Here is a 14,546-nt window from a genome sequence, read left to right as displayed (position 1 = left end):
AAAAAAAAAAAAGCCATAGCAAGAATGTGTATGTGCCACTAACACTAAGCAGCACTTCCTTAATCACTCATTTCCAACAATTTATGGATGATCAGTGGCAAAAACGAGCAAAAATAATGAAAGAATGCAATGAAAGCTCACTGAGACAAACTGGCTTGGACTTCCTACTCATTTCTCTGTCTCTTTAAGATGGGGGCCTGATACAAATTAGCCACTGGGGGAAAAAAAGTCATCTGGTCATAAAATACAGTACAGGGTCACTTTTATGTAAGTTTGCCAAAAGGGACATAAACCAGGACAATTTCAAACTGTGACACAGGATAGAAGTATATTAAAAAAATCTTTGTTCCTCCTCTATTGTGCTGTCATGTTGCTCAGCTTTATAGACATTCCGAGCACCAGCACTGGCCTCTTCGCTTCCACCTGGTCTACCTAATTAATTAAGCAAGGAAGTTACCTCAAATTTTTGTACTATTTTCTTTTATTATCAAGCACTTCTTTTGATGTTCTAGGAGTTAACCTCTTAATCCACAGACTCTGTGTGCTGTGTTATGAACATTTTGGGATGTCTGGATAATTTGGATAATTGGTCAGGATGTTGCTGTCGCTCATGTTAAACTTTATGCCATGACTTCAAATACAAAGATTGGTATTAAGGTAAAGTATACCATAAAGACTTTAAAAAGTCTACAATTATGATTCTGCAATACCTAAATATCAGTTTGTCACTGTAACAAACAAAAGTACACCATTTAGAATTTCTTACAAGTAAATTACTCCTAAACATCTGTGTCTTTAATTTCAAAAACGAAACTCAAATAAGTTGAAGTGACATCAAAATAAGCCATAGTATAAAGGTCAAGTTAGAGCGGCTACCTACTCCTCAAAATGCACACCCACTTCAAACATCAGTATGTACATATACTCAATTCATAGTCTACTGGCACACCTGGAAGCTTTACTACTTCTAAGACAGATTCAGATATTTCATGTCTCTTTTGGGGAAGCAGATGAAGGAAGGTGTTATTTTGGACATGAGGAGACATGACTGACAGCAACTACTCTACCTTACACAAGTGTTCTAGTGTGATGGATAAACAGTGATAAACAACAGAGTGAGGAGTGTCTCAACAAAAGATATCTATAAAGCACAGTCTTCCATTAGAGTAGGCAACTTCTTCAGACGAAAAGGAGAGAATTTAAACAAATATAAGAAAGACTGTTATTTTAGTCACCTGCTCAAATATTATAAACACTGTCAAATTCATGCAATTTATGTAGCTGAATAGTGTAACATTCTGGTATTAGCATTGGCCATCATGTGACATACCTCAAAGTAGGCTGACAAATGGTGTAAGTTCTTTATTTACTGAAAACCAATATACATTCTAGTATTGCTGGCTTTTTACCATTATTTTCCTACTGTCTAAAGCTACAGTAAAATAAAGAAGAACATAGAGAAGGCTACAGCTGCAATAAAATGGAACCACACTGTAGTAAGGAAGAGAAAAAAGGCCATTTAAGACTTTTAAAAAAGGAGGACATAGTCAACCCCCTTAGGCCTAAAATGTCCTGTTTGAATTAACATAGTGGTTTAATTAAAAACTAGGCAGAGAATCATGTTTAGTTTGATTTTGAGTACATGCACTGCATCCGTCCATGGTGAGTAGTTAATTTCCGTATCTCCATCTCTGCGCAATACGCAAATGGCTGTTTTGTTTTGGTTTTTTTAAACTGTTGCCCAGGGGAATCAATAGGAGTCTATAAGAGGGGCCATGTGCCATTTAGAAGGTATATTAGCAACTAAGGGGAAAAAAGCCACAGTAAATTAGGGGGTGGTTAAAAAAAAAAAAAATACACCAAACTGGATTAATCTGATTTAAACTGAAAAAAAGGTTGTAATATTTCTGTATCAAAATTATTAAATATGAAAATTATGCAGGATACAAATAGTGACAACAAACTCGCTAACTATGTGCTATGCCACAACTTCCAAAGTAACTTCGGCCACGGGAAAACCCTCAGTGTTAAAACACACACAAATATCCAATTTCAGCATAAAAGCATGTATATAGACAAATGGGCTTTTATAGACACGTGTTAAAGGTTAACATACCTGTACAAAATCACAGAACTGAGCCCAACAAAGCAAACAGTTCAAAGTTAACTAAATGTGGATAAAATAAATTTAGTACTATACTACTCTACAGCTGGGCGAATAAAAAACGGTTACCTAGCTTTCGCAACTGTTGTTCTTCAAGATGTGTTGCTCATGTTGATTCCAATTAGGTGTGTGTGCACGCTGCGTGCACAGTAGCCAGGTTTTTCCGCTAGTGGTACCTATCTGGTCGGCTCAGGTGCCCCCTGGAGTCGCACATCCATGATGCCGTATATAGGGCCCTGCCGACCCACCGCCACTTCAGTTCCTTGTTGCCAGCACTGCTCTGACAGAGGGGTAGGTAGATGGAGTCTTGGAATGGACATGAGCCACACGTCTCAAAACAACAGTAATTATGAAAGGCAGGTGACTCTTTTTTCTTCTTCAAATGTTTGCTCATGTTGATTCCAATTAGGTGACTTCCAAGCAGGAACTTGGAGGCGGGGTCAGAGCTCATGGGTTTGCTAATTGGAGCACCGCTCTGCTGAAGGCTACATCATCTTTATCCTGCTGGGTTATGGTATAGTGCAAGGTAAAAGTGTGGATTGAGGACCATGTCATAGCCCTGGAAACTTCCTAGGTCGGAACATGGGCCAGAAATGCCGCTGATGCTGCCTGCGCCCTCATGGAGTTTGCTGTTAGCACGGGGGAAGGTATTTTTGCCAGATCGTATCATGTCTGGACACATGATATAATCCATGATGAAATTCTTTGAGAAGAGACTGGGAGAGCCCCTTCATTCTGTCTGCTATTGTGCCAAATAATTGGGTAGATTTCTGAAACGGCTTCGTCCGTTCGATATAGAAGGCTAACACCTGGCGAACATCCAAAGAGTGAAGTTTTTGTTTGCGTGTGGCTTAGGATAAAAGACTGGAAGAAAAAATGTCCTGATTAACATGACACTGGGAAACAACCATTGGGAGGAAGGCTGGGTGCAGCCAGAGCTGAATCTTGTCTTTATAGAAGACTGTGTAAGGAGGCTCATATGTTAGGGCCTTAAGCTCGGATACCTTCCTGGCAGATGTTATTGCCACCAGAAATGCTACTTTCCATGAGAGAGAGAGCAAAGAGAATGTCGCGAGTGGTTCAAAAGGGAGCCCCCATTAGTCTGGAAAGAACCAGTTTAAGGTCCCAGGCCGGGATCAATTGTTATACTTGAGGGTATAGCCTGTCAAGTCCTTTAAGAAAGTGTCCAACTACTGGACTGGTGAAGACCAACTGGCCTGGCATGACTCGGTGAAAGGCAGAAATGGCTGCCAAGTGGACTTTTATTGATGACATAGAATGCCCTTGCTGCTTCAGGTGCAGAAAGTAGTCCAAGATAAAAGGTATTATCGAGTGCGTAGGAGATGTATGTTTCTGCAATGACCAAATTGTGAATCTCTTCCATTTGGCTAAGTAGGCAGCCCTAGTAGACATTTTCCTACTGCCAAGGAGGACTTCCCTAACCGGATCAGAGCAAGCAAGCTCCACTGGGTTTAGCCATGGAGCTTCCAAGCTGTGAGGTGGAGAGATTCGAGGTTGGGGTGCTGAAGACGGCCATGGTCCTGAGTTATCAGGTCCAGAAGCAGTGGTAGAGTGTTTGGAGTTTCCACTGACAGCTCCAGAAGAGACATGTACCAGTGCTGACAGAGCCAGGCCGGAGTTATCAATAATTACCGAAACTTCATCCCTCCAAGTTTTGAGTAGCATCTTGTGGATGAGTGGAATGGGCGGAAATGAGTAAAGGAGTTGGTCTTTCCAGAGAAGAAGGAACACATCCGCAATCTTTCCCAGGCTGTGATTCAGGAAGGAGAAGAATTGCGGACACTTCCTGTTGTGTCTTGTCGTGAACAGGTCTATCTGGGGAATTCCCCACTGTTGGAATATTGTGTTCTCGACATTCAGGCGGATGGACCACTCATGGTTGTGAAAGGACCTGCTGAGATGGTCTGCCAACTCGCTTTGAACTCTGGGAAGATAAAATGCCTCCAAGTGTATTGAGTGGGCTATGCAGTTTGAGGGCTTCCTGGCACAGGGGAGAGGAGCATGCTCCCAAGTCTGTTTATATAAAACATCGCTGTTGTATTGTCTGTCATGACCGATACCTATCTCTCCTCCAAGTGAGGTTGGAAGGTCTGGCATGCGAGAGATTGCCCTCAGCTCCCTGATGTTGATGCAAAGTGAGAGTTCTGCTTGGGACCAGAGGCCTTGAGTCCTGAACTCCCCAACATGCGCTCCCCACCCCACCGCTGATGCATCTGTGACCAGGGAAAGAGATGGTTGAGGTCTAGAGATGGGAATTCCTGCACACACAGGGTTGAGCCACCATAGGAGAGATTGGAGAACCGACCGGGAAAAAGTGACTATCTTGTCTAGACTGTCCCGGTTTGGTTGATACACCAAGGTTAGCCACTCCTGAAGGGGTCGGAGCCGCAGTCTGGCATGCTGCACTACGTAAATACAGGCAGCCATGTAGCTGAAGAGCTTCAGGCAATTCCTTGCTGTGGTAGGGAATCATCTGAGACCTTGTATGATGTTGCAAAGGGTCTGAAACCATGACTCTGGTAGAAATGCTCCCACCTGTCTTGACACCAACACTGACCCTATCAATTCTACCTCTGTTCGGGGCACAGGGTTGACTTCTGCACATTCAGTAGAAGGTCAAGTGCGTCGAATGTTGCTCTTAACAGGCTTATGCACCTCCACTTGTGTTTTGGAGCAGCCCTTGATCAGCCAGTCATCAAGGTACGGAAACACCTGCACCGGGCGCTTCCACAAGAAAGCAGCCACGAATGCCATGCACTTCGTGAACACTGAGGTGCCGCTGACAGGCTGAAGGGGAGGACCATGAACTGATGATTGTGGTTTACCACAAACCTGAGGAACCTTCTGTGAGACAGGGTTATAGATATATGAAAATATGCATACTTCAAGTTGAGGGCAGCACACCAGTCTCCCGGATCCGGGGAAGGGATAATGGAAGCCAAGGAGACCATGAGGAACTTCAGCTTCCTCACAAACTTGTTGAGGTTTCGCAGGTCCAGGATAGGTCTGAGACCATCTTTGGCTTTCGGGATTAGGAAATAATGGGAGTAAAAATCCCTGCCCCTTAGCTCCTGAGGAACCTCCTCCATTGCTCCTGCTCTTGGTAGGAGCTGCACCTCTTGCATTAGACGATACTCGTGAAAGGGGTCCCTGAAGACTGACGTGGAAGGGGCCTGGGAGGGCAGGAGCTGAAATGGAGAGAATATCCCAGTTCTACAGTGCAGAGCACCCAGTGATCGGACATGATCCGGGCCCACGCATGGTAGAAGTGGGACAGTCGACACCATAAAGGTGAGGTAGTTGGATCCAGTGTTTGAACTGGTGCGTCGCACTTGGGCGCACTTTCAAAAGGCTTGTTTTTGACCAGAGGACTGTTTCGCCTGCCCAGAGCACTGAGCAGATGAAGGAGGAGGCCTCCTCCTGTTGCTGCTATTACACCTCCTAGAATAGTCTTGTCTGTTCTGCGGTTGGTAGAATCGAGGCAGGGGCTGGGGCTTAAAATGTCTCTGCTGTAGGGACAGAGTATGAACACCCAGGGACTTGAGAGTGACTCGAGTCCTTAAGGCTATGAAGCCATAAGTCAAAGTAATCAGCCTTTGCCCTCCTCAAAAAAAAAAAAAAAAAAACCACCCTATATAAAATTCAAATTTTTCAACTTGTGCCACAAGTCTATTCAAAAACTAGGAATACTTTTGCAGTTTTTGTACTTCTAAAATCCTACACAGTAGTCACTATCATTCTAAAATACCCTCTATCAGTTGCCATACTCTGAAGAATCCTAAAAAGAAATCTTTCCTGAACCCCCTCTTCTGGCCTTTGGACAACCCCCCACCCTCGGCAAACTCATCATCAGAAGCAAGCTCCCCACAGACCAGAACACACCAACTCAAAGCAGCACCAGAACAGCAGATGCTAAACCTGAAGAGATATCTCCATTGCTACAATGCTCAACATCCCCCACAATACACGGTTCAAAATCCATGGGTCCTACACATCTATCACAACATGTTGTGTACCTCATCCAGTGCATTAAATGCCCCAATAAAAACTACGGGGATGTTTTATCTTATCTCAACCTAACTCCGTAAGGGTCTACACTAAAATTTCACTCCCACCGACATCACTTGCCCACTATACTGACTTAACTCCACCTCCACAAGAGGCACAGAGTTTAGGCTGACATAGTTAGGTCGACGCAGTGTCAGTGTAGACACTGCATTACTTACATTGACTGTTACTGACTTTAAGAAGCCATCCCACAATGCCCCACACTGACAGTTCCATCGGTGTAAGCGCTCCTGGTGAGGATGCACACTGCCAACACAAAAAGCAAAGTGTAGACACACACAAGCAATATAATGACTGTGGGAGCTGTACACCAATGTAAATTAGGTCGACTTAATTTTGTAGTGTATAACATGCCCTCAGTAACAGTCGACGTAAGCAACGCAGTGTCTACACTGACACTGTGTCAACTGAACTACATTAACCTTGACTCTATACCGTTTGTGGAGGTGGAGTTATTAAGCTGGTGTAGCTGGGCAGTTAAGTCAGCGGGAGCGAAATTTAAATTTAGAAACTTCCATAGTTAGGTTGACGAAAGCTGTCTTGTGTCAACCTAACTCTGCAGTGTAGACCAGGCCTAAGACAGTACATGAGATTCATAATCAATGAGGCAAAAATTGGAGGAAAAATCAAAAGATGGAGAGTAATTTAAAATAGGGAGCACAGAATAAGGGTGAAGCTTAAATATATTCTTGAAAGTAGTAAAGCATGGATTTATTTTTAAAAGTAAAATTTCCAGATTCCATTTAATCTATTGTTTGGACTAATCTTTTACATACTGTGGGGAAAAAAAGATTTACTGGGTTTATTGTATTTAAGATCAATTTATGCACCTGCACAGAAAATTTGTATTGAAATGATGATGAATTCCACTATATGAATGGTACAAACACAGATTGCTAAACTAGAAACAAGTACAAAGGTAGCCATTTGCTTATCACTTTTACTCCTTCACTAAAATGTCCCATGAACTCTGAAGAAAATCTGCTGCTGCAGAGCTGTATCCAAACAAAGGTGAGCAATTCCTTCAATGACCAAACGAAGTATAGCTTTATGAAAAAAACCAGAATACTAGGGACTGCCGATTAATCGCAGTTAACTCACGCAATTAACTCAAAAAATTAATCACAATTAATCGCACTGTTAAACAATAGAATACCAATTGAAATTTAATAAATATTTTTGGATTCACCTAAAGATTCCTATGCCGCTTCATGCTTCGGCCATCATTCCAGAGAACACACTTCCATGCTGATGACGCTTGTTAAAAAAAATGTGTTAATTACATTCGTGACTGAACTCCTTGGGGAGAATTGTATGTCTCCTGCTCTGTTTTACCCGCATTCTGCCATATATTTCATGTTATAGCAGTCTCGGATGATGACTCAGCACACGTTGTTCGTTTTAAGAACACATTCACTGCAAATCTGACAAAATGCAAAGAAGATACCAATGTGAAATTTCCAAAGATAGCTACAGCACTCCACCCAAGATTTAAGAATCTGAAGTGCCTTCCAAAATCTGAGAGGGATGAGGGGTGAAGCATGCTTTCAGAAGACTTAAAAGAGCAACACTCAGATGCTGAAACTACAGAAAGCAAACCACCAAAAAAGAAAATCAACCTTCTGCTGGTGGCATCCGACTCAATGATGAAAATGAACATGCGTCAGTCTGCACTGTTTTGGATGGTTATCGAGCAGAACTCACCATCAGCATGGATGCATGTCCTCTGGAATGGTGGTTGAAGCATGAAGGGACATATAAATCTTTTGCGCATCTGGCATGTAAATATCTTGCAACGCTGGCTACAACAGTGCCATGCGAACGCCTGTTCTCACTTTCAGGTAACATTGTAAACAAGAAGCAGGCAGCATTATCTCCTGCAAATGTAAACAAACTTGTCTGTTTTAGCGATTGGCTGAACAAGATATAGGACTGACTGGACCTGTAAGTTCTAAAGTTTTACATTGTTTTATTTTTGAATGCAGGTTTCTGTGTACATAATTCTGCATTTGTAAGCGTCCCCTATGTTATCCTGAACTCTTCTTAGCAACCCAACCAATTCATGTCTAGACTCCCACTATGCCTCTCCTGTGGGAGATGGGGCATGAGCAAAGGAAAAGTCTCCACTACATTCTGCTGAGGAAGAGAAAAAATAAACATCCTCTAAGGGAGGAGCAGTCCTGTCAGGCATGTCTTGTTTAAAGCATGGGGATGTCAGCACTAATAAGACACAACTGGAGTTGTGGTGACTTAGGCACTGCAGATTTCATGATAAACTAAGCACTCCAGCAGAGGCGACCTGGTACCAGGCCCACTGAAAGGTCACTCAGTGCTGCAAACGGTTTTAAGGCAGAGATGGTGAGCACTGAAGCTTCTTGGCATCAGCAGGTACCAAGGGAAGTAACTGATGTCAGTACGAAAAGGGAAATGCTCAGTGCCAAGGCTCTGGATACCAAGTGCTGGGCCAGGTTGTGCCAATGATTTGGCACCAAGGGCAGTGCAGTCTTTGGGGTAAAAGGAAACATCTAGGCCAGAGGTGGGCAAACTATGGCCCACGGGACCGTTCTGCCCAGCCCCTGCGCTCCTGGCCCGAGAGGCTAGCCCCCGGCCCCTCCCTCACTGTCCTCCCTCCCCCGCAACCTCAGCTCACTGCGTCGCAGGCGCAATGCTCTGGGCAGCGCAGCTGCAGAGCCCAGCCTGAGCCGGTACTCTGTGCTGCACGGTGTGTGGCTGGCTCCAGTCAGGCGGCGCAGCTGCCTGTCCTGGTGCAGCCGCGTCGCCAGCCACCAGTGCTCCAGCAGCGCGGTAAGGGGGCAGGGAGTGGGGGAGGGGGGTTGAATAGAGGGCAGGGGAGTTCAGAGTGTGGTCAGGGACTGGGGGTGTGGATAGGGGTCGGGGCAGTCAGAGGACAGGGAACAGGGGGGTTGAATGGGGGCAGGAGTTCCGGGGGCGGTCAGGGAGAAGGGGTGGTTGGATGGGGCAAGGGTCCCGGGGGTGGGGGGAGGAGGAGGGAAGAGGCCAGTCAGGAATGAGAGGAGGGGTTGGATGGGGCAGCGGGGGGACAGTCAGGGAGAAGAAGTGGTTGGATGGGGCAGGGGTCCCGGGGGAGCAGTCAGGAAGGAAGGGGGGGTTGGATGGGGGCGGCGGAGGCAGTTAGAGGCACGGGGTCCAGGGGCAGTCAGGGGACAGAGCAGAGGGGTGGATGGGGCATGGGTTCCGGGGGGCCATCGGGGGCAAGAAGCAGGGGGGCTTGGATACGGGGCAGGAGCCTGGCAGTTTGGGCAGGCACAGCCTCCCCTAACTGGCCCTCCATACAGTTTCTGAAACCTGATGCGGCCCTCAGGCCAAAAAGTTTGCCCGCCCCTGATCTAGGCCGTCTTGCTCACAGCAGTGCCAGAGCAGGTCTCCAATTTATGGCACTTGATAGATGCCTGGAGAGAGTTATGGCTTTAGTGATTCCTATTTGGGAGTTTGGGAAGGTGACCTATGTCTAGCTCCTTCTTGCCCTTTACAAATGCAGCTGATGAAGGGATCTATAAGAACAAGTGGCCCAGGAGCCCAGAAACAAGTCACAGCATACAGAGGCAGTAGGAGTAAGCAACTGATCTATCTGGTGAGGCTCCTCTGGTCTCTCAAGGTCAGAGGCAGCTTGCATGGACTTCTCAAGGAGCAAGAACTTGAGTCTTGCTTCCCTTGACTTCTAGATGCACTTCAAGGAGGAATGGCATATAGAGTAATGCTTCAGTACGTGTCCCTCCTCAAGGCAAATAAGACATCAGGAGTACCCATCACTAACAGACATAACCAAGTCACAAGAGAGGCAGTTCTTAAACCCTAGTAACATGGTGTCTGCCATGTTTGAAGTATCCCTGTACCAGGGAAGAAAAGACTGAGGGGGGGGGAAAAAAAAAAAAAAACTAACTATGAAGTTGGATATTGTTTTTGTTTTAAGTCAATGGGTAAAGGAAACCTAATTCAACTAACTAACTATGACTAAATCTAAAGTTAAATCTCACCCAGCAAGGGCCAGGGTCACTGCACACAGTTCCATCTTGCAGCCATGGTTGGTAAGCAGGAACTGAATGGTAGTTGAATCCACTATACTCTTCATGACTATAGGGAGCACAAGAGTACCCACGGATGCTGCTATGCAAAAGGAATCCAATCTTGAACACATGCTCACCAAGAGTGAAATCTGTGTCCACAATCACCCCAAAAAGAATCTTTTGTTGCTCTGAGCAGTTTAAATTGTACCATCTTTAGTATATTATTGTAGATACTTCCTTTCTATACAAGTTTTGGTATTTATTTTTACTTGGGATGGCTATATAAATTATTCAAAAAACAATGTTATAATACCAAATATGGTGTTATTAAACAATTAGGTATTTTGGGCTGCATTATCTCCTGCAGCAGAGCTCTGCTCAGCACAGAAGGATGGATAGGGTATCAGGGAACCAGGTGAGATTCCCCATTTAAGAAGTTCATCTGTGACCCTGATCCAATTTAGAGCAGTTGCCAGGGTCCTCTATTTGTGCCACTAGTATAGGGTCCTAAATGAACCCTATGCAAGCAGAGGACTGGCATAGCAAAACTCTACTCTGCCTCACTCCCAGCAAGAAAGAGGGCTGGCAGGTGTAAGCTCCAGATCTGGTACATATGTGCAGCAAGAAGTTCCCCTCCTACATCAGTGGAATTTGCAGCCAGATCCCTTTATGCCACCTGAGTGATGCAAAGAAACCATAGTTGTTGCATTCTAATGCAAAACAAACAGTGATCTCACTTGCTTTTATATCAACAGACCAGCATATTTGATTGTCACATATTCCATGCATTTAGGCAGTTACTCTGTCTTAAGACACCTAAGATTATTAAGGTTTTGAGTTAGAGTACAAGTTTGATGTAGCTAGGGTGCATATTGCTTTTGGTATCAGCTGAAGATGGAAGTGAAACGTTATGGAGTGAGGGAGTGCATTATCAATAGTACTGTGGACAATATTAAGGTGGAAAGGAATGCTTCCATTCTGAATGGCTTCCATTCTTTTAAGGTTGGGGAAGGGGGGTGAACTGCCACAACTTTAACTGCTACTAAACAGTTTTTGTTTGCCAGTTTCTTGGGCTTTCTATACAGCATTGGTGTACCTCAGTGGACACTTCCCCAGAGTAAGAGCTGCACCTACCTGGGAATCAGAGGGAGAAACTGAGCTGATGGTCCTGCTCCTGACTACCTCAACATTCCTGAAAAGTGTGTATAGTTGTGATAGCAAGCAAATTCTTTATAACATTTTATTCTTGTTTAAAGGTTACTGAAGGTATATATCTGGAACATTTCTCCATGCTTAGATGGAGGATATGACATAACCTGTCAGTTGGAGGGAATCTCTTTGAAAGAGACTGCATCCATTACTGCCTGAAACACTCTGTAGCCTCTCACAGACTTCTGGAAAATGGCTGTGGCCTGGAGAACAGGCTTCCTATAGTGCTCCCAGATCCTCTGGGCCCTCCATCATCATCAGTATGAAGCATACTTTTCATCCCACAAACATACCAATGTGGGACACCTGTAAACGTGACTGCTGCCATCTTGGCCAACAGAGTATTGAACTGATGATTTCCAGAGCTAAAGGAATGAATGCCTTTACAGCTTGTGATAAAGAGACAAGCTCTCAAGATGAGAGCTGCCACAGACCTGCATCCTCCATGGCAGTGATTCTCAACGAAGGTACATGTATCCCTGGGGGTACGCACATCTTCCAGGAGGTTTTCAACTCATCTAGAACGGTGTTTCTCAACCTGGGGTTGTGACCCCGGCAGGCGACACGGGATGGGTTTGTGGGGGGGTTTGCAAGTGCAGGGCCGGCATTGGGGCTGGCAAGCAGGGCAACTGCCCAGGGCCCCATCACACAAGGAGCCCTGCAAAGCTAAGCTACATGCTTCAGCCCCGGGCAGCAAGGCTTGGACTTCAGACAAGGCTCACAAATGAAAAACAGGCTCAAGTATCACACTGAAATGTAAGTACAATATTTATATTCCAATCTATTTATTTTATAATTATATGGTAAAAATGAGAAAGTAAGCTATTTTTCAGTAAGTGTGCTGTGACGCTTTTGTATTTTTATGTCTGATTTTGTAAGCAAGTAGTTTTTAAGTGAGGTGAAACTTGTGCTACACAAGACAAATCAGACTCCTGAAAGAGGTACAGTAGTCTGGAAAGGCTGAGAACCACTGTTTTATGGATAGGCACAGAGGGAAACACAACACACAGCTATTCACTAATTAAAACAGAATACTGGTTCTCACCAATCGTGGATTCTATTTCTGGCTCTGGATGAGGAATGTGATTTATAGTGATGAGAGATGCAATAATGCAAAGTAGTTTAGTCACTCTGAATAGCAGTATAGTATAGTGGATACTCGGGATCCGTACCTGCAGTGACCTTGCATAAGCTTCCTGCTAGCTTATTTATAAAAAGACAGTGTGAGGGGAGAGTTCAGAAGCTCTTTCATAGCTGTCTTCAAAGCTGGGGTTCGTGGCCTTACTAAACTGAATGAGAATTTAAACAACATTTAGGAGAAGCAAAGGAAAAAGTCTGCCTTTCTCCCCATCACCCTTGCTGGATGTGAGTTATGGTGTTTGTGCTACAGCAGACTTGGCATCAATTAAAATTGAGCAGGTTCACCTTGGCACATATGTCTTCCATTATGGCTAAAGAGTTATAAAATACTCTATAGGCAAACACTATATATTTATAACTGATATTCTAGGAATCAGCACGAGGAGCAACAATATAGACATGGGACAGGTCCTGGAGTGATTTAGATTTCTTTCAAAAGGGGTACAAAAAAAGACAGTGAAGTTACAAAAAGGAGCAATTTTTAGACTTACTCTCTGTATGGATTCATTTTTCGCCAATTGACTTCGAAAATTCAAAGAGAGCTCAAAGTTTATATTTTGTGTATAGTCTTTTCCCATTTCAATGAGATTTGTACAACAAAGATTTAAAGCTCCTGCTAAAACCCAACTCTAACACTAGCTTAACTATGGTGTAGGTGCCATTGCATTGTAACATCAAGAATCCTGGAAGCCTTCACCACTTCAATGTACATTGCTTATATCTTAACTTCCTCAGGGCAGTCCGTGTCTGTATGCTATGTTTTGTACAACACTGAGCACATTTTAAATTATTTAATAAATAATTACATCAAACAGCAAATAAGGGGTATATACAGATGTGCAACCAAAGTTATAAGGGCTTCTCTACACGTGAAACACTACAGCTGCGTCGCTGTGGCGCTTCAGTGTAGACACTACCTATGCCGAGGGGAGGGGTTCTCCCAATGGCACAGGTAATCCACCTCCCTGAGAAGAATCCATCAACCTAGTCTATCTACAACGGGGGTTAGGTCAGCTTAACTACGTCACTCAAGGGTGTGGATTTTTCACACCCCTGAACAACAAAGCTGGCTTGATCTGTTTAGTGCAGACAAGGCCTAAAAAATTCAATAAAGTATGTAATTAGCTTACTACAATAAAACAAGTTCATGGAAACCAGTTCGTAACAGTGGTCCAAACTGTACAGAAGCCAATTAATTTTTTTGCTACTGTACCAGTTATTTGTATGTAATTGCAGTAAAATCAATAGTTTGTACGCACTATCCTTTGCAGCTACACTCTAAACGAAATAGCCTGATACTATTGTAATTACAGCTTTGGGACTTGGTATTTATACATTAATAAGTCTAAAAATAATATATTTACCTACCTTTTTTAAGCCAGCAAATCCTTCTGATTCCAGAAAGAAGAAGGCAAAGGGCATCAGCACAAACAAACAAAGATTGGAAAAAAGGGAAGCAAGATTCCACAGACCTGAAATAAATGAGAAGAAAATGTTTACATTACTTTTCAAAACTGAAGCATCTTAAAATAAAACTTATTAAAATTCCTGACATCACTATACTGTCTTTCAACTAGGTAGGCTTTTTAGATAAATACAGAGCATGTATAATAATTTATATATAAATATAAATGAAGATCTTAAATATACATAAGATTCATATAATCTACCACTGAAAGGCAGCAACCTCAATGCCCTGAAATTTTAAGCCAAAAGTGAATACTGCCTTACCTAATTGAAACTATTGGGAAGTTTTGAAGACTGGCTGCAATAACTAAAACTGTATTTTTCTACAGTATCCTTTCTTGTGAAGATTGACCAGGGATTTTTAAGCTATAAAGATATTCACAATTTATTAACACGTTTCCAAGCGCCATATTTACAAAGGTTTTTGGGTC

The 14,546-nt window shown here is 43.6% G+C and overlaps 1 protein-coding gene across 4 annotated transcripts in view; it reads right to left on the bottom strand.

Moving 5' to 3' along the window:
- LMBR1 (limb development membrane protein 1) overlaps positions 1-14,546 on the bottom strand; it is a 153,699-nt gene that overhangs the window by 75,535 nt on the left and 63,618 nt on the right. For all 4 annotated transcript variants that reach the window (XM_037891074.2, XM_037891075.2, XM_037891076.2 and 1 more), the window contains one exon: positions 14,017-14,120. In XM_037891074.2, coding sequence (XP_037747002.1) covers positions 14,017-14,120 — 104 coding nt within the window. The remainder of the gene's footprint in view (positions 1-14,016; positions 14,121-14,546) is intronic.

Source organism: Chelonia mydas, chromosome 2, assembly GCF_015237465.2.
Source record: "Chelonia mydas isolate rCheMyd1 chromosome 2, rCheMyd1.pri.v2, whole genome shotgun sequence".
Lineage (NCBI taxonomy): Eukaryota > Metazoa > Chordata > Testudines > Cheloniidae > Chelonia > Chelonia mydas.
This window is presented reverse-complemented; position numbering and strand designations above follow the sequence as displayed.